This window comes from Perognathus longimembris, chromosome 3, assembly GCF_023159225.1.
Source record: "Perognathus longimembris pacificus isolate PPM17 chromosome 3, ASM2315922v1, whole genome shotgun sequence".
NCBI classification, from domain to species: Eukaryota; Metazoa; Chordata; class Mammalia; order Rodentia; family Heteromyidae; genus Perognathus; species Perognathus longimembris.
This window is the reverse complement of record NC_063163.1, coordinates 2,004,464-2,022,326: the sequence shown is the minus strand read 5'-3', so window position 1 is coordinate 2,022,326 and position 17,863 is coordinate 2,004,464. Positions and strand designations below refer to the sequence as shown.

Genomic DNA, 17,863 nt, shown 5'->3' with positions numbered 1-17,863 from the left:
GATGCTTATCTCCAACTGAGCACCAGAAAAACCAGAAGTGACGCTATGGCTCAACGTGGTAGAGGGCTAGCCTTGAGTGAAAAAGCTCAGAGACAGCAGCCAGGCCCCAAGTGCAAGCCCCATGACCAATGGGAAAATAAAAACAAAGCACGGCAAAAAAAAACAGAATGGCTTTTAAAATGGCATCAGGACAAAACCGTAATTTCATTCCCCTAAATAAAATAATAGACATAAAAGCATTTTCAATGACAGATGCTTCAGTGTACGGCACTAATTATTGATTTTCATTTTATGTCTCAGAATAGTTCCCTCAATATTTTTGCCAATATTAAATTCACCCAAAATGTATGCCATTTCAAAGTCATTTCTACTGTATACCAAGTTGTATTTCCTCTTGGTAAATCTTCCAAGTAGAGAGGTGTCCCTTTTTAGTCTGATATTCAGTCATCACAATGTCAAACTGTTCCTTCTTTAAGTTTCTCTCCGGCCCCCAGTGGGCCCGTCTGTAGAAGAGCGACTATCCCATGGCGGGGACAGCCTCTGCAAGCCTCAGGAAGACGTATATCTCTCGCCCCACTGGACAAAGCTAATTCGGATTAATTGTCTTCTATTAACGATAGTGGGTTTCAGCAACTGATGAATGTTGCTAAAGAAATGGAGAAGGCTGTCAGCGGGAGGTGTGAGACCACGGAGGGGTCCCGGGGGTGGGGGACGATGGAGTCCCCAGGGAAGGGTGGCCCTGATCCCTGTTCTCTACCCTGGTGGGAGGTCAGGAGTCTGCCAGTCCCACACTGCTCTTCCCTTTATTCCAAGAAATTAGACATCGGTCTCCCTCCCTCTCCCTCCCTCTCTTTCACTCTCTCTTTCTCCCTCTCTCATTCGCTCTCTCACTCTCTTTCACGTTATTGAATAAAAACAGGTAGGCAGGCCAAGTTGAGGTCTTCTTTGGCCACTTCATCCCACCTTGTATGTTCTTGGAAGTCTGACTTACCTTTTACCGTCTAGTTCCTGTTGTCGTTACCGTCTCCATTCGTTCCGCACGACCATCGTGTATCTAACGTGACGCTGCCAGCTCCCAAAGGCACTGAACCGTCGCGGTTCTCCTCTTGCAGCCCATTGCCCGCTCACCATTTTCCTCTGGCTTCCTGGTGGGGGAACGTTGTGCCCAGCCTCCCATCCTCTCTCCAAGTAGCAGCATCAAAGAGGGTGTCTCAGACCGGCCACGGCCCTGTGTGTTTGTTAGACTGCGGCTCCGGAACGCTTCCAGAGCACTGAAGGCTTTATAGGCCTCCACTGGCCCCCACGACCAGGGTGAAGGATTTGGGCTCCCGAGTCGGTGTTCCCAGAAATTGTCTGTCTTCCCTCACCCACAATTCCCTCTGATCTCAGAGCTTAGAGGTGGGAGGGGTGGCGTCCTGGAGGTTGAAGGGCACGTGTCAGGAGTGGGGAGCCAGTCAGCCTCCCCAGCAGCGCGCCAGCACCCTTTTCAAGATGGCAGCTATGGCATTTCCAGCCTGTGGTGCCTGTCCGCCAGTTCTTCCTCCGGGTTGCGGATACGCTTCCCACATCTGCTGCTCTGTCCCTTCGTGAGCCACGGATCAGGTCTGTCCAGCTCAGGCTGCACGCCCCAAGGAGGGAGTTTGGCTTCCTTGAGACAAACCCTGGCTCTGCCTTCATGACTCTGCTGACCACGAGGAACTATTTAAACCAAGGCAATTCCGTTATGATTGTGTCCAAAACAGAGATCATCGTCGTAGATGTTTTCAGTTGGATCCACGTTAAATGGTGCAATTCGGGGCCTTTGGTTTTTATTTGTTATTCTTACAAGTGGTGCTGACCTATTGAAACATACTCACCTCCTTGTTCCCAAAATGTACGCACATTTCTAAACCGTCTCTCCCAGGTAGCATAGAGGATGCAGTTTCTACTATTTCTACACACTCTTTCTAGTCTTCAATGCAGTGTTAATGTCTTTAGTAATTAAACCAAAATCCTAGAAAGAAATACACAAAGTATTTCAGGGACTAACTCCAGGAATCTTAAAAAAAAATGTATCATGAGAGATGGTCAGTGTAGCCCCAAAGTGAGGTCTGCAGCCCTGATTCTCCAGAGTCTGGAGCTCCTTTGCTCGCTGATTTAATTCTAAGCCATCGGTGTCTGTTTTATGTTACCAAAAAGTGTGGGGTATCCTTGAAAGCTGGGATATCCTGGTGACCTCAGCACCATCTATTTAGGTATTTATTTGGGAATTTAGGTATCCTCTTCAACATGATTAGAATAGTCGAGCAAATCCTGATTGTGGGTTAAAAGTGTTTTCTTTCATAGCTGTCATTTTTGTTTGTGCACCTCTGGGTTATTTATTTTTTTTTCACTTGAGTCCATTCAGTAATCCTGGGTTCTATTTTTTGGGGGAAGTTATAAGGGGTTTTCTAGCACGCCGGCATGTGCTTCAGAAAATGAGTGCTAAGCAGCAAGAGGTCAAGTCCATTGAGAGCTTTCTGGAGGACACAGAGGACATGGCACTAAGAACCTACGACGCCCTGGTCATCCAGAACGCTTCCGACATCGCCCGGGAAAACGACCGGCTGCGGAAGGAAGTGCACGCCCCCCACCACAGAGAGAAGGGCGAGGCCAGGAGCAAGCAAGAAGAGGCGGTGAAAAGGTACAGACATGTTGCGCATTTAATGACCCCTGTGCTATATAGACTGGAAGGGTGGTGAGAACTCTGGGGGCATTCGTGTAACGTGCAGTCCTAAGACCCCCGTCTCAGAAAAAAGTTCACCTTCTGTGCCATTTCCAACGCCCCAGCAATCTAAGAAATGCTTTCCTTTCGTAAACATGATGCCGTGTATGCAATTGCTGCCATGATGCCGTGCAATTTGGTCATGGGAAGTAATCACCGCGGGATCGACCACACCGACGTCCCATTAGCTCAATGCCACTGGACATGGTGAAGGGTGGCTTTATTCCTGTGGTAGCAAAACCATACCACTGGACTTACTGGAGTTCTTATGCAAGTGGGACACACACACACACACACACACACACACACACGACTGATAGAAAACTTCTGAGGGGAAGTGAAAAAGGGTGAGAAATGCTGTCATAATATTGAATATATAGCCTATGGAAGTGGGAAAATTGCGAGAAGAGGTTGTGTTGAAAAGGATGGGGAGAATGATAGAGGAGGGATAACGTTGCTCGAGGTGCACTTTATTTGTAAACTGATATGTGGAGTGTTAACCCCTTTGTACATCTACTTAAAAAGAATAGAAATATATTTTCAAAAACCTTCTGGAAGTCTGAGCGAAGGTGAGACCTGAGAAGGTGGCATTTCCCCCGGACAGGCTGGTGCAGCCTCCGTAGCATGGCTGTTCACACAGGAAGATGTTTATTTCTCCACGGGAACTTGCTTACTAGTGTGATCCTCCCTGAAAAAGACTCTCCTTGCCATTACTGCCTATGTCAAATGATTTTTCCCCCTCAAAGTGGAAATGGCAATGTGTCTCTTGCTAATTAGCACCCAGTCTCTTAGTGATTAAGCACAGAGGAAAAAAAACCCCTTTGTACAGAAAGCTGTAATTAAACATTATAGGGAAAACAAATTATCTGCTGAGTGTCACACTCCCATCCTTGGTGACTTTATTTTCTACATGGGCGGCTAGCTCTTCTGGATGGCGGGCCTGGGCCCTGTTGGTGTCTGCCACCGAGAGATAATTATAAACAAATGTGCAGAAACTCCTTGGAAAATGGATGCATCTTGCTAGTGCATGATTATGTTGACATGTCAATCCAGAAGGAAGTTTTTAAACCAGCTAACTATTAATTTCCAATGGCTTCCAGAATAAAATTGATTATTTTCTCCGCTGGAACTAAACAGTCACCTCAATTTCTCCATTTGATCATGTATCTATTTGCCTGATGTAACATTACGTGGAGAGGCACTCCTCCATTCGTTGAGTTCTACCAGTTGACTCAGCAACATAGGAAATCACAGAGGGGAAAAAAAATAACAGTGGTGCACATTAATTAATTCACCAGTTGTTGGTAGAATATCAAATAGAGAGAGAAATAGCCATGTGGAGAGAGAGAGATGAGACCGAGAGATGCAAAACTGTACATGCTCAGTAGCTGTGCACAGGAAGGGAGGCTGAGACCTTGAGCACTCTGCCTCAGTCACTGTTTATTGAAATGCATGTCTCAAGATTATCATTCAGATGGAAATTCTGGGTTCGGGGATGTGCCTGAGAAACAGAGTGTGAGAAATCCGTGCTGCGAATCTGCGATAGCCAACGCGCCACTTTCGTGGGCGGATTTCTCAACACGGTGGGTGAACAGCCCCTGTCCTTCTTCAACCCCGGCGGGGCTGTGGCCAGGCAGGGCTGTGTGGAGGAGCAGTCCAGCTGCCCTCCTCAGAGCGACAGCGGATTTACGGCCGTGGCTTCCGTAAGGCATCAGGGCCCCCGTGGCCTGCGCTTCTTTGTGTTTCCTGTCCCCCTAAGAGCCGAAGAGCAGAGCGGGTGCCGACACCTCCAGCCCAGCTCCGCGCCCATGCCGTCGGCAGTGGAGAGCCTGGCCCCGGCTCCGGCTCCACCATCTCTCCGGTCTCCATCCCTGCACTCCGTGTTGAGCATGGAGGAGGGCAGTGGCCTCCCGTCGCCGCGGAAGCAGCCCCCTCCCAAGCCAAAGAGAGACCCCAACACGCGGCTGAGCGCCTCCTACGAGGCGGTGAGCGCCTGCCTCTGCACCAGCAGCGAAGGTGAGCCCAAGGGGGGCTGAGGAGCTCGGGGATGCGCTGACTTCCAGTCCATCCATGCCCCCCTCCCCTCCAATGGCACCGTGATGGCCTTAGTGTATTTTAATAGAAGTAAATCCAATTGTTGGCTTGCTGGAGGCTCTTCATTTATTCAAATCTCTAAGCCTCTTAAGGCAAAGCTACTTATCTATCATTTCCTTCACTCCGGGCCCCACCCCTGCCTTGGCTAAGCAGCCTCGGGTAGAACCAACCCCAGAAGTTAGTCTCCAGTCCGTGCGCATCTCCACTGACTCAGAGCCTAAAGAGTCGGGCATGCCTGCGATCACCATCAAATCAACAGCCGCATGCGTGCTGAGCGCAGTGACTCGCGCGGAAGAGGATCCGCTGCCACAGCCGGAGCTCAGCGAGCCAAACTGCAGACGCGCTCAGAAAGGGCCGGGCTCCATTAAGCGTGTCCTCCTGGGCGTCACAAGTGGGGAGCACAGCCCCTTCTCAGGAGAGCCCCGGTGGTCAGGAGGGTCTGTGTCAGGCTCAGTGGCCATTTTCCACCTGAAATGTCCCACTAGACAGATCCGATTCTTGTGTGACTTCATGTTTTCACCCGAGCTTTGGACGCACTGATTCATCGTGCCTCTGATAACAGGCCAGAGCATTATCTTTATTTCCGTCCGTAGGTTAGAAGAAAGTCTGGGCTCTCCTTAAATGCGATGGGTGGGCGTGGGTGGGCGTGGGTCTCCCAAGAGAAGGGATGCAAGGAGGTTGATTTACGATCAAAGCCCTCTGTGTGCCATCTTAGTAAGTCGAGTTGCGGTCACACCACCGTGCCCGTATACACCTGTCACCCTAGCTATTCCAAAAGCTGACATCTGAGGACTGTGGTTCAAAGCCAGCCTTGGCAGGAATGCCCATGAGACGTATCTGTGAGATGCATCCCTAATTACCTACCCCCCCCTGCAAAAAAAATCCAGAAGTGGGGCTCAAGGAGCAGAGTGCTAGCATTGAGCTTCACAGCTCCGCTCCCTAAACCTGTGACCCGGTCAGTCTTCTTTGGTAGTTCCGGGCTCTGGGGCTCCGCACTGAGGACAGCCCCGTGGAGAGGACCGGACGTGGGCCATGACTTCCTGGCTGGCTAAGAAGGGGGGGCTAGCCGCTCCCCTTCCTCCCTCTCCACTGACTTCCCTAGAGGTCCCCAAGAAGTCTTGGGGGTGAGGGGCGGCTCCCAGGAAGGCCTGGGCGGCCTCGGCGGTGGAGGGCGGAGGGGCTGCAGGGTGCCCAGCTCTTGGGGACCTGGGGACGCCCAGTGAAGTCTCCCCCTGTCTCCCTTCCTCCCCACCCCACCCCCCCCATCCCCAGCCCTGACGCGCCGCAGACCCCACAGTGACGACTACAGCACGGTGAAGAAGATCCCCCCACGGAAGCCCAAGAGGAGCCCGCACACCAAGCTCAGCGGCTCCCACGAGGACATCTGGGGGCCGCGGGGGCCGGGGGCGGGCGCGCCGGGCAGCGCGCGCGGGGGGCCGCCGCCGCCTCCTCCCCCGTGCGCCCCGTGGGCCCCGCGGCCGCTGCGCCCCGAAGGCGGCGACCAGGACGACGACGGGGAGGCGGAGCCCGTGTACATCGAGATGGTGGGCCACCTGGCCGGCGGCGTCGGGGGGCCGGGCAGCCCCGAGCACGAGGCGGTGTACGAGGAGATGAAGTTCTTCCCGCCCGAGGACGCCGGCGGCCCCGGCCCCCACGCGCCCTGCCCGGCCGCGCCGTCGCCGCCCCCACCCCCGGCGGCCAGCGAGCTCCCCCCGGACGCGTGCGGCATCCCCGCGCCCTTCCCCAACCTGCTGCCCCACCGGCCGCCCCTGCTGGTCTTCCCGCCCGGCCCCCCCGCCGCCGGCTGCTCCCCGGCCTCCGACGAGTCCCCGCTCACCCCCCTGGAGGTGAAGCGCCTGCCCGTGCTGGACACCAACCTCAAGTACCCGGTGCCGCCCGACGGCGCCAGCCCCGGCTCCCCGCAGGGCGCCCGCGCGCAGCCCGACGGGGGGGACGGGACCGCGCCCCCCGCGCCCCCCGCCACGCCGCCCCCCGCGCCCCCCGCGCCCGCCTGGCTGCCCTCGCACTTCCCCTTCCCCCCGGACCCCCCCCACCACGCCAGGCCCGCCCCGCCCCAGGCGCCCCCCAAGCCCGGCCCCGCCCCGCCGCCGCCGCCGCCGGGGGGAGGCGCGCGGTCCCCCGCCCGGGCCCCCCGGACGACGCCCCCCGCTGCCGCCGCCTCGCCCCCCGCGGCGGCGCCCCGCAGCCCCCCGCCGCGGGCCCGGCCGCCCGCCAGCCCCCTGGACGAGCTGGCCAGCCTCTTCCACTCGGGCCGCAGCGTGCTCCGCAGGTCGGCCGCAGGACGCAGGATCCGGGAGGCCGAAGGTGAGCAGGGGGGCCCTGGGGGCTCCGGAGGGGCCTCGTACCCGCGGGGGGGGGGGCACGGGGATCCCCAGGACCGGAGGTGGCCGTGGAGGGTTCCGGAATCCGCGGGGGGGACCCCGGCACCCGAGGGTCCCGGGCGCAGAGATGCGCGCCCTGCCCCGGCCTCGGCATATCCGCCACGCGGCCGGGGCTAAACCAGGGCCCGCGTGGGAACCGACCTGCCCACGGCGCGCGTGGGCCGCGGCCTCGGGTGGGGCCCTGCCCGGCGCCATGGCTGACCTGTCCACGGCACAGGACACAGCCTCGGGTGGGGCCCTGCCCTGTGCCACGGCTGACCTGTCCACGCACGGGCCACCGCCTCGGGTGGGGCCCTGCCCTGTGCCACGGCTGACCTGTCCACGCACGGGCCATGGCCTCGGGTGGGGCTCTGCCCGGCGCCATGGCTGACCTGTCCACGGCGCCCACAGGCCACGGCCTCGGGTGGGGCCCTGCCCTGTGCCACGGCTGACCTGTCCACAGCACGGGCCACAGCCTCAGGTGGGGCGCTGACCTGTCCACACACGGGCCATGGCTTCGGGTGGGGCTCTGCCCGGCGCCACGGCTGACCTGTCCAACTGGAAAATCCGCACCAGCACAGGCTATTTGAGCCGCTTCTCTTCCCCCAAACACCCCTTGCTATGTGATAGGGCCTCGTGGTGTGGTTACAGTGCAGGTTTCCCTGTGATTTCACAGACACACACACACGGTGTATCTTAATAATTTTGTGTGTATATGCTATAGGGTTAATTAATTTATAGGATATTTTCTATATCTAGTATCTATTACATTACATATAATATCTATTATACATTTTGTATATTTATTTTTATTTAGATAAATGAAAATAGATGTACAAAAATCAAACGCATCCCACGTGTTCTGTATTTGGGGGAAGAAATAGAGTGATGTAGAGTATTTCCTCATTAAGCAGAAATGTTACGGATATGATGCCGTGACGTGGTTATTATATATTCAAAATATAACATCTATGTGCATTAGACTTTATCAAACATTGTTAAGTGGAGTGCCAGTAGTTCACACCTGTAATCCTGACTACCCAGGAGTCTAGGATCTGAGGATTGAAGTTCAAAACCAGCCCCAGGCAGGCAGGTCTATAAGTCTTATTTCCAATTAACTACCAAAAAGGTAAAAGAGGAGCTGTGGCACAAGTGTTAGAGCACCAACCTTGAGCAGAAAAAAAAAAAAAAAAAAGCTCAGGCCCAGAGTTCAAGTCTCAGGACCAGCACACACACCCAAAATAAAGAAAATTAAAAAGACATGTGAACATGTTCACAGTCAACTCAACTAAAGCCCTTAGTTAAATAGCTGAATAACCCGGTCATTGTCGATTTCTCAGGGAAGCTAATTGTTTGTTTAGCTAACGATTTCTCCTTAATTATAGACTATTAATAAATAAAATGGTACTTGTCAGGAGCAACAGAACGTCTGAATTTCACAAGTCATGTTTCATTCCCACGATCAAAATGGGCTCTACAAGGAAAAAAAAATCATTAAGTGAACATGAAATGATATTTGCTTTTAGCAGTAAAACTTTATTAAATCCTCTCAAACCCCATTTTACTGTAGATAAGAGCTGGGTAAATTGGTCTTGACTTTATTTTGTTCAAGGAATTGAAGTTAATGAGCTTCTAGGCAGAGCTCATCCTTAGCACATCTCAGAGAGAGGGCGGTAAAGGCAGCCAGAATTACCACGAGGACCGCGGTTCTGTGCGCGTATTTGCTAATTATGTTTCTGTGGCAGCCTGAGCCAGTATTTGGAAAACCGTAAGTATGACACTACCATTCCAAGAGTAATATTAGGAAACATCCATTTTCCTACTGTGTACTTTTACAAAATACTTTTTTTGTTTTTAAGTGTATGCTTGGGTTTGAACGTCAAGCCTCCAGTCTGGCTTGTGCTTTCACTACTTGAACCATGCCTCAGGCCTGGCTTTTGGCTAGTTACAATGGAGACGGTCTCTTGGGGACTTGGATGCTTTGTCTGGCTTCCAGTCACGATCCCCTGGATCTCAGTCATCTGAGTTGCTAGGAGTACAAGCGCATGAGCCATTCATGACCCAGCTCGGGATACTTTTCCACTCGAGAAGATTGGTGGGAACCGTTTCTGAGTGAAGTCGTCCCGGCAGGAAACGTAGCAACGCGGTGTCTAGGATGGCCTCACTCGGTTCCCAGAGCGCTGTCCAGCCCGGTGGAGGGGAACGGGCTCTCGGCTTGCCGGGTCACATCTAACAAGTTAGGCTTTGAGAACTGGAAAAGGGTTCATAAAAGGCGAGATGGAGAAGGACCAGGGTTAATGCCTGGCACCAAGTCCTGGAGCAGCTCAGATGGTTATTAAGGTTTACACAGTTGGATCCTGAAGTGAATCATTGATTTTTCTCCTGAATGAATTGAGCGGCTGTTACGCATAGTTTTCTGTGGTTTACTGGAGTCTTGGTGTTGCTTTCTGGGCAAAGTTTTAAATCTTCTTTATTTAACCTCCTTCGTGTATTTATTAGTCAGTTTTATTTTCGCGTGAAGCAGCTCCCTTACCCGATCACCCAGTGTGTGGCTAATTCACCCTGCAGACCCCTGAATTAATCGTGGCTCATGTCTTGCACCGTCACGGGGGGGGGGGGGGAGATTGTTCGGCACATTTCTGCAGGTGGGTTCCAAGTGTTCCTCTTGCTTCTTGAAACAATGACCTGGACAAGATGGAACCATCCATCATTCCCGGTGAGACAGAGGGGCTTTGGGGTGTGGGCAGCCAGTTCTGTGGAGGAAGGAAGGGGACACATCAGAGGACACTTGGAAAAGAATTGAGTTCCACGACTCCCTAAGGACAGAGCATCCCAAACCTGTAAGATGGAAATGCGTCCCTTAAAATGATACCAGCAAAAAAATAAAATCACATCCAATATGGGGTAGCAGTTGCAGAAGCTGCCGTCTTTCTTTTCCATATAGTAGGTGAGTCAAATAGTTGGTTAGTGGAAAACCAAAAAGAAATTTTAAAGTTTTCAAAAAGCAATTGGTGTGTACACATACTTTGAAGATCTAACCTGTGCGGCATGATTGCTTCCTGAGAGTCACTTCCCAAGCGCCAGCTCCCACTCTCCCTACTCAGGAGGCTGAACTGTGAGGACCCAGATTTGAAGGCAGCTCAGGCAGACCAAGCCAAGACGCTCTTCTCTCCAGTGAACCACCGACACGCAGGAAGTGGAGCCGTGGCTCGTTGTAGAGTGAGTGCAGCTAAGGGACAGAACCCAGAGCCCGAGTTCAAACCCCAGCGCCAGCATACGCACGCACGCACGCACGCACGCACGCACGCACGCACCGTCAACACTCAACGTCAAAGATTCGATTCCAAATTTGATTCCCCAGCATCCCAAAGACCAAGGTTTTCCGTTTGGAAGACAGAACGCTGCAGAAGTGAATCCTGAGGATGCGGGGTTTTGATTTCAGAGGGGTTCTTTCTAGGGTTTTCCTCAGGGGAACTCCTGAGGACATGGAGGATTGGCGAATGACGGCTCTGTGTCCGGGCCTCTCCATCCCTCCTCCCGCCCACTTCTGTTCTCAAGCACTGGGCAGGGAAGTGCGCTCTGCTGTCAGATCTTTTATTAATAGCAAGCATTGATGTCTTATTATAAATGTTCTTTAGGAGAGAAACTCTATGTTCTGAGCTGCATTTGCTAGAGAAGAGAGAAGACAATGCATTTCACAGCTATCCGTGACAAAGCCCAGCCCGGATCCCAGGAGTTAAATGATGAGTTTTATTACTATAACAGTGTTATTCTCCAGGGTGGAAGACCTTTGTTTGCCATGGCTTCGGTCACTGCCTGACATAGACATCTGGTACATGCAACCGTTCTGCAATGGACAAGAAATACAGATTTCTAAGCCCGGCGTGGTGGTACACACCCGTAAATCCCAGCACTTGGGAGTGAGAGGCAGGAGGATCGCAAGTTCGAAGCCAGCCACCTAGGGTCTACATAGGCGAGCATGTGCTATCCATTCGGGCCGTGCCTCAGAAATAATTATTGATATCTAAATATGAATCCTAACAGATATAGACGTAGAAGGTCCAAGTTCAAAAGGGATCGCGATCCCATCTGAAATTCAGAACGCGACATAGCGGCATTTAGGTCCCTAACCGATGAGCCACGTGCTTCTCTGCCACCGCAAGCGCACGGAGCTGCGCACTGCTTAGTACCCAGAAGACCCAGGCTCCACGCTTCGTGGAGATGCTGCTTGGCTCCTGCCGGAAACCCGCGTCTCCACTGCCCATGCTCTGCTCTGACACGACCATCGTTGAACCTCTGACCCGCTGGTGTGAGGTCCGCAGCCTTAGAAGTCAGCCTGACTCATTCAGGTCTCTGCACCACCTCACAGGGGCGAGACGTCACGTCCTTGAGGCGTCTCACCGGGTTCACGCTGCCCAACAGAGTTCATGCCTTCTCACGCCACCCCGCCGATGAGCAGTCTCTGTGGAGTGTGTGTGTGTGTGTGTGTGTGTGTGCGCGCGCACGCACGCGTGCTGCAGGTAGCCCAAGGGCTCAGGAAAGTTTGGAAGGGTGTGGACGGAAAAGCACGGCCTTTCCTGCTGTGTGGGCCTTGGCGTTCTGCAGACGCTTCACGTCGTCCCACGCGGTTCTCCTGGGTTTCGGAAGGGGGAAGGAAGTCTGCGGGGGAAGTGGATGAGCGTCCCCGGGGTGGGAGGGGGGTGCTGGGCAGGCAAGGGGCTGCACCCCCCCCCCTCCGGCGTGCGGCAGGGTGGGGTGGGGAGTGGGGATCTTCCCCTCAGAGCCAGTCCCCACAGGAGGCGTGGAGGTTCTCGTGCTTTCCCTCATTCCTCGGTACTGAGCAGCGTGTCTGGCTGGGGAACTGGACCTACGCACTTCACAGTTGTCCGATTCTCCGAGGCCAGACTAGAAGTAGCACCTCGCTGATAACTGACGCTTGGCTGAGAAGCTTCGCGTTCTTAGAAACTTAGTCAGCAGCTCGTCTTAAGAGCTCGGTCTCCTTGGTGTCTCTATTCCTTGACAAAGATTTCTTTTGTAAGTCTTCAGTATCCCTTGAGACTTTTCTCACAATTTGCTATACTTTCTCTCTGTAAATTCCCAAACATTCATATGAGGAAGTTATGCAATCCGGCTTGCAGGAACTGGCAGAGCAAATACTCTCACTTACGGTCCTCCGGTGAGCGTTTACTTAGAATAGTTCCCAGGGCTGCTCCCGAAATCTAAAAACAAATTCGAAAAACAGAAACCTGACACTGATGTTGAGTTCTCACAGGCCAGGTGTGCGGCAGACAGGTGCCTCCCCCTCCGAGAGAGGGGTTCCGGGAGAGGGGCGCCCCCCCTTGCGGCTTCCAAACCTCCTGTAGGCCCCTGAGGAGGACTCCACGCCAGCACCTTCTCAGAAATGGGAGAGGTGGGTGTCCGGGGGAAATAGGCCTGGTGATGACGGGGAGATGACCAAGTCCAGACCCTTTCAGGGCGGCGTCACGGGCTTGGCAGAGGAGGAGGAGGGAGACCTGAAGGAGAATTCACGAGGCTCAGAGCACAGCCGAGGCGGGGGGGGGGGGGGGGGGTCTGTCCGCGCGGAGCTGCTGCTCAGCTTCGTGACCGGGCTCTGGAGTAGCTCTGCGGTGCTCCTTCCCTCGGAATCCAGCATTGACTGCTAGTGAGGGTCCAAGAAGGAGGGGGGTGGCCAGGAGGGGTGGGCAGGAGGAGGGTGGACAGGAGGGCAGGGTGGCTGGCTTCCCGTACCTTCAAGGACACGGGTACAGGTGGGAAAGCCGTTTGTCACCTGCCCTCTTCTTCCCCATGTGTGGTGACACTCCCTTCCAGCCTCCCCTGGACAAGGGCAAAGGCCCAAGTGACATCCCTAGGGACAAAGGACCGAGCTGACCAACCTGCCCCAGAGTCAGGAGTCAAACACACATTTCTCCCCCCCGCCCCACCCCAGCTCCAATCTTGTTCCATTTCTATTCGATCTCTGGGAACAGTTAAAGTAAAGGTACAGAGACGATCCCCAAGGCAGACACAGGGCTGGTGATGAGGACAACGTTGAGGAGGGCCAGGGGGAAGAACCTTCCCGCCCCTTCGTCAGTGCTCATAGAATGTTCCACCACAGGGATGTCCTGCTCGTTCTGCCTGCTCCTTCCATTCTTCCTCATCCTTTCTGTGCGCTGCTGCACGATGCGTCTCTGGTCCCCGCAGCGATGTCGGGGACGGGAGGGGGGGCGGGGGGGGGACAGAGATACCGTGCTCCCCACCCCACGCGGGCACGTGTCCAGGCCCTGTTTCCTCCCCCCTCGCCGGGGACCTGACTGGGCACCGAGTTGTCGCCACTTGCAAAGTGCTTCCCAGGCATCTTCCGCGCGTCGGGGTGCTACTGCGGCGCGACTAGTGAGTGGGGTGTCAGGAACCTCAGGGACTAAGCGAGTATTGACCGAGCCCCAGCCTGGGCCGGGACCCAGCCAGGGTGAAGAGTGACCAGAGGTGCGTGTTGGCAGCCAGGGGGGGAGGGGTGATTGCACACATCCCAGGAACACAACCAAACAGAGGGCCCCCCCCCTTCCCCGCCATTACACTGGTAGATCGGTCTGGTCAAAGAGATCCCCTCCGCATTGTGTGAATTACCCGGGGAAAACTGCCTTAACGTATTGTGTGGGGGTCTGCAGCTGTCAGCATACCAACCAGGCCGAATAGTGCATCACTTTAGATACGCCGAGTGCAGCGAAGACACTGGGCCCCGAGATGCACTGTCGGCAGAACAGCCACCGCACCTGAAACTCCAACGGGAACAAGGAAAGGCAGACTGTTCACGCGTGCCCTTTCCTAGGCCGGGGGTGGTGGTGGTGTTGGAGGCGGAGCTCACGCTCTCCTCCATTGAAGCACGCAGCTGCGGGCATTGGGTGTCAGCACGCTGGCTGGCAAATTAAACTGCGAAGGTGCTGGATCCCGCAGGCCCCTCCCAGCCCCCAGCTCTCCTTACAAGCCAGGGGGGACCTGTTACCCCAACGGTGTTCCCTTTGCCTTGGCGTTTCTTCCTTTAGAAACCGTGGCATGAGGGACCTTTTCCTCCAGAGGGTCTAGATTCCCCCCTCCCCGCCCCCCCTCCCGCTCTCTCCATCCTTTCCTGCTCTCCTTCTCCTGAAGAACACTGGAAGACAAACACTTGATTTCCTCATTACCAGCCGGCATCTGGATCCTGGGGCTGATTGGACTCATGTTGACGAGCACCTCCTAGATGGCCCGGGAAGCGGCTGCCTTCCGGAACACTCTGCCCCGCGCCTCCTTGCCTGAGTCAGCAGCAAGACCTCCCCCCACGGAGCCCCCCCTCTGCCCTGGTTTCTCCTTGAAAGGGGCAGTTTTCTCATCGGTGTCCTCGGCGTGCGGCTGAACAACCCCTGTCGACTGCAGGACCAGAAGGCTCCGGCTCATTTCTTTCCCCACACAGTGGGTGGGTGTTAAACGCCACTGAGTCCCTGCCAGGAGGCCTGAGCGGCAGGGGACACGTACGCCGAAGAGCCCTGGGACCCCACAGTGGCGTGGGACCAGAGCGTGTGCTTTGCTCCAAGGCCCTGCACGCTCCCAAAAGATCTTCACACGTCAAACTCTGGCTCGTGACCGAACACGATCTTCCAGAAGGTATTTCCATTTTAAAGGAAGAAAGGATTTTCACATGTACAGCTGGTGCAAGAGATCGTTTCAAAAGGATATGTGGGTATGTGTGTGTGCCGGTCTGTGTTGCCTGGGTGTGTGTGTGTGTGTGCACGCGCGCGTGCGCGCGGCATTACTGATTTCGTCCAGAGAAGCAACCAAGGCCCCAGCAATGAGCTGTTTGTGGAGTCATGTCCTTTGGTGGAATTGCTTCTCCTTAGCTGGGATTCTCGGGTTAGACCACCTGCCAGCTGGGTTTTCCAGCAGGACAGAGAAGACCTAGACAAGAAGAACCACTGATTTAAAGCAGGGTACCCCCACGATCGATTCTTGTAAATAGTTCACAATTATCTTCAAAAGTCAATCGCCAGTACCACACAGCAGATTCTACAGAGGAAAAATCCAGTCTTGTAAAAATGTTTGAGAATTGTATTGACTTGTCCCTTAGTATTCAATTACCTCCCCATATTGCTACTAATACAGTCCTCTGAGATTTTTCAAGGGATGGATTATCTTCAGTCCTTTAAGAGAAACGGAACCTACCATTGCTCACTCTCCTGATCTTCGCTTGTTCTCAGTTCCTGCTGGGGTGTTCAAGTGCCTCCGGCTCCCATTTCCACCACGTAATCCTGCCTCACCAGAGATCTGTCTGCTCCCCTGGTTAACATTCATTTTCTGCATGCAGCTGTGGTCCAGTGGAAAGGGAGGGGGAGTCCCTGCTATCCCTTCAACCCAGGCTTAAAATCATCTCTGATTTATGGGGAAATGCCTCCCTAATTTACACATGGTAATGAAAGACCTTGAAATGCCTTTTTAATCTGATGATTATTGAAAAATCTGGTCAGGTGGGCCAGCTAGGAAGCCACGCATTTCCATGTTCTAGGGACTGAATACATCTTGGGAAAACTCAGTCATCATTTTAGAAAACACGTTTTGTTCCCGAGATAATCAGATGGTCCTAGGACATCATCTCGAGACATGTAGCTGTTTCCAGGACTTCATATATCAGAGGTTAACTCCGGGCAAGATGGTCAAAGGAGCCTAGTAGTTGATATTACTAATTATTATTTACCCCCCCCCCCAAGTTTTGAAAAGAGCTTAGAAAAATCAGTAAGGAAGAGGGCAAGCTCCCTTCATTGGCGGAAAGTCTGAGCTGAGGGCAAGTGTCATTCATTCCTTTGTGAAGCGATGCATTGTGGATGTCTTTGGGGACGGCACCAGGCTGAGCTGGGAGGGTGTTCAAGGTGGAAGGTGGGCTTCCTTCAGACACAGCTCTCATGAGCCAGGCAGTGAGAGAAGCCCTGTGTCTAAGGAGGCAGAGTCAAGTCTAATGTGCGGGCAGGGCACAGGTTTCCTAGAACCCAGCCCCCCAGTCCACGAGCCCCACGTTGGGTCCAGCCACTGGCCCCCACATGCCCAATAGAGAAACCTGGCAGAGAAGAGAGAGGGGCGGCCAGCGCAGGAAGACAGCCCTTGGGCCCATCGGTGGCCGTCTTTCAAGGCCCAGGCGTTGACCTTCGGGTCTCCGTTTCAAGGATAAGCCGTCCACAGACACCGCATTCTCAGCAGAAAGGTGGGTCCCCCGCCTCCCCTCCCCTCGCGTTTTGGGGAGAAGAAGTTACCTTAAACCACCAACAGCAGCCGCGCGGCGTTCCGTGTGTTATTTTGAAGCCCCCAGGTTTCCATCCCTCCTGGCAGGGAGCGTGTCCAAAGGACAGCCGTGTCGGTGAGCACACCATGAGCCTGCCCCGCCATGCCCTGGACCTGCTGGCTGGCTTAGAGACTGGATGGGCAATTGATTACATAACAGGGAGCAGCCCGCGTCCCAGGAAAGGAAAGGAATCGAAGTGACGGTCCCCCTCTGGGGGCAGCGACAGGAAACACTGGGCAAGAAAGGACCAGTGAGTTCCATGACAGGGGCGATCTCCATGCATTTGGGGAGGGGGTCCTGCAAACCTTCTTTACACTGGCAGTCATTCCCCTTGCTTTGCCTTGCTCAGTACCTATGTTGTGGAAGTGGGTTCGTATGCCGAACTTGCTTCCGTGGGTGATTTCCAGCACAATCTATCTCCCTACACGTGGCAGGAAGGCAGGGGCAACTTAGGAGTGGAGACAGCAGACATCCCCATTGAGTCCAACACCCCAGCCCGAGGGGGAGGAGCCCGAGTGTTTACTCCTGGGATCCCGAAGCTCTTGTGCCTGCCCGGTGCCCATCCTTTAGGGGACAAGCAGCAGATCCCTGGCTCAACAGCCGTGTCACAGGAGAACCGGGTAGGGCCACAGATCCTCGATCACAGCCGCACACGGAGCATTTCTGGGTAACTTTCCTGCAACTGCTTGCAAAGGGCTAAGACCCAGGCCACACAGTTTAGGGTCCAAAATGCACCCAAGTCCAACGTGCAGCCTTTGGGAGCTCCTAGAGCAGCCCTTCGGCGAGATGCAAACCCCCCGGCCTCCGCCTCTCTGCGCACAAGGAGAGAGCTCCACACACAAGCCGGCCCAGCCCTGTGCCTGCGGGATTCTTTGCAGCGACTTTCCGAGAGGCAAGAAGCCAAATGCCTGAGCGTCCGCGGCAAGGAGGGCTAGCCTGGTTTACTCCAAGTCCCGGAAGCCACCGCAGCAGGGCACAGGGGCCTGGAGCTACTTCTGGACCCTTCTTTGTGATCTTCTTTATGGCACGAATAGAAGACGTTAGCCAAACCAGAGATCTGAAAACTAGACTCGGTTTAATATAAACCTGAGGCTGATTTCAGATCTAAGTGGACCTATGGGTGCCTCGTTACATCCGGCCAGTGTGTACCACGAGCCCTGCGGAACTACGACTTCCAGATCCTGAAAATGAGGCCGTGCACGGTGCCAGCCTTGCTCTGTGTTTGTACTTTTTCTTAAGGCCAAGGAGGAGAGAGCAGGCTCAGTCCCCTCGCTCCAGTTCCCTTTCGGGAAAGGAATTTTCCTCTAGAGCTATAGCCAGCATAAGGAGTAAGGAATGAGGTTAAAA

General features: G+C 54.4%; 1 protein-coding gene across 1 annotated transcript in view; it reads left to right on the top strand.

The window, feature by feature from the left end:
* Myo16 (myosin XVI) overlaps positions 1 to 17,863 on the top strand; it is a 328,439-nt gene that overhangs the window by 278,545 nt on the left and 32,031 nt on the right. The window contains exons 30-32 of the mRNA XM_048341097.1: positions 2,416 to 2,662; positions 4,503 to 4,759; positions 6,110 to 7,162. Of these exons, the coding sequence (XP_048197054.1) occupies positions 2,416 to 2,662; positions 4,503 to 4,759; positions 6,110 to 7,162 (1,557 nt within the window). The remainder of the gene's footprint in view (positions 1 to 2,415; positions 2,663 to 4,502; positions 4,760 to 6,109; positions 7,163 to 17,863) is intronic.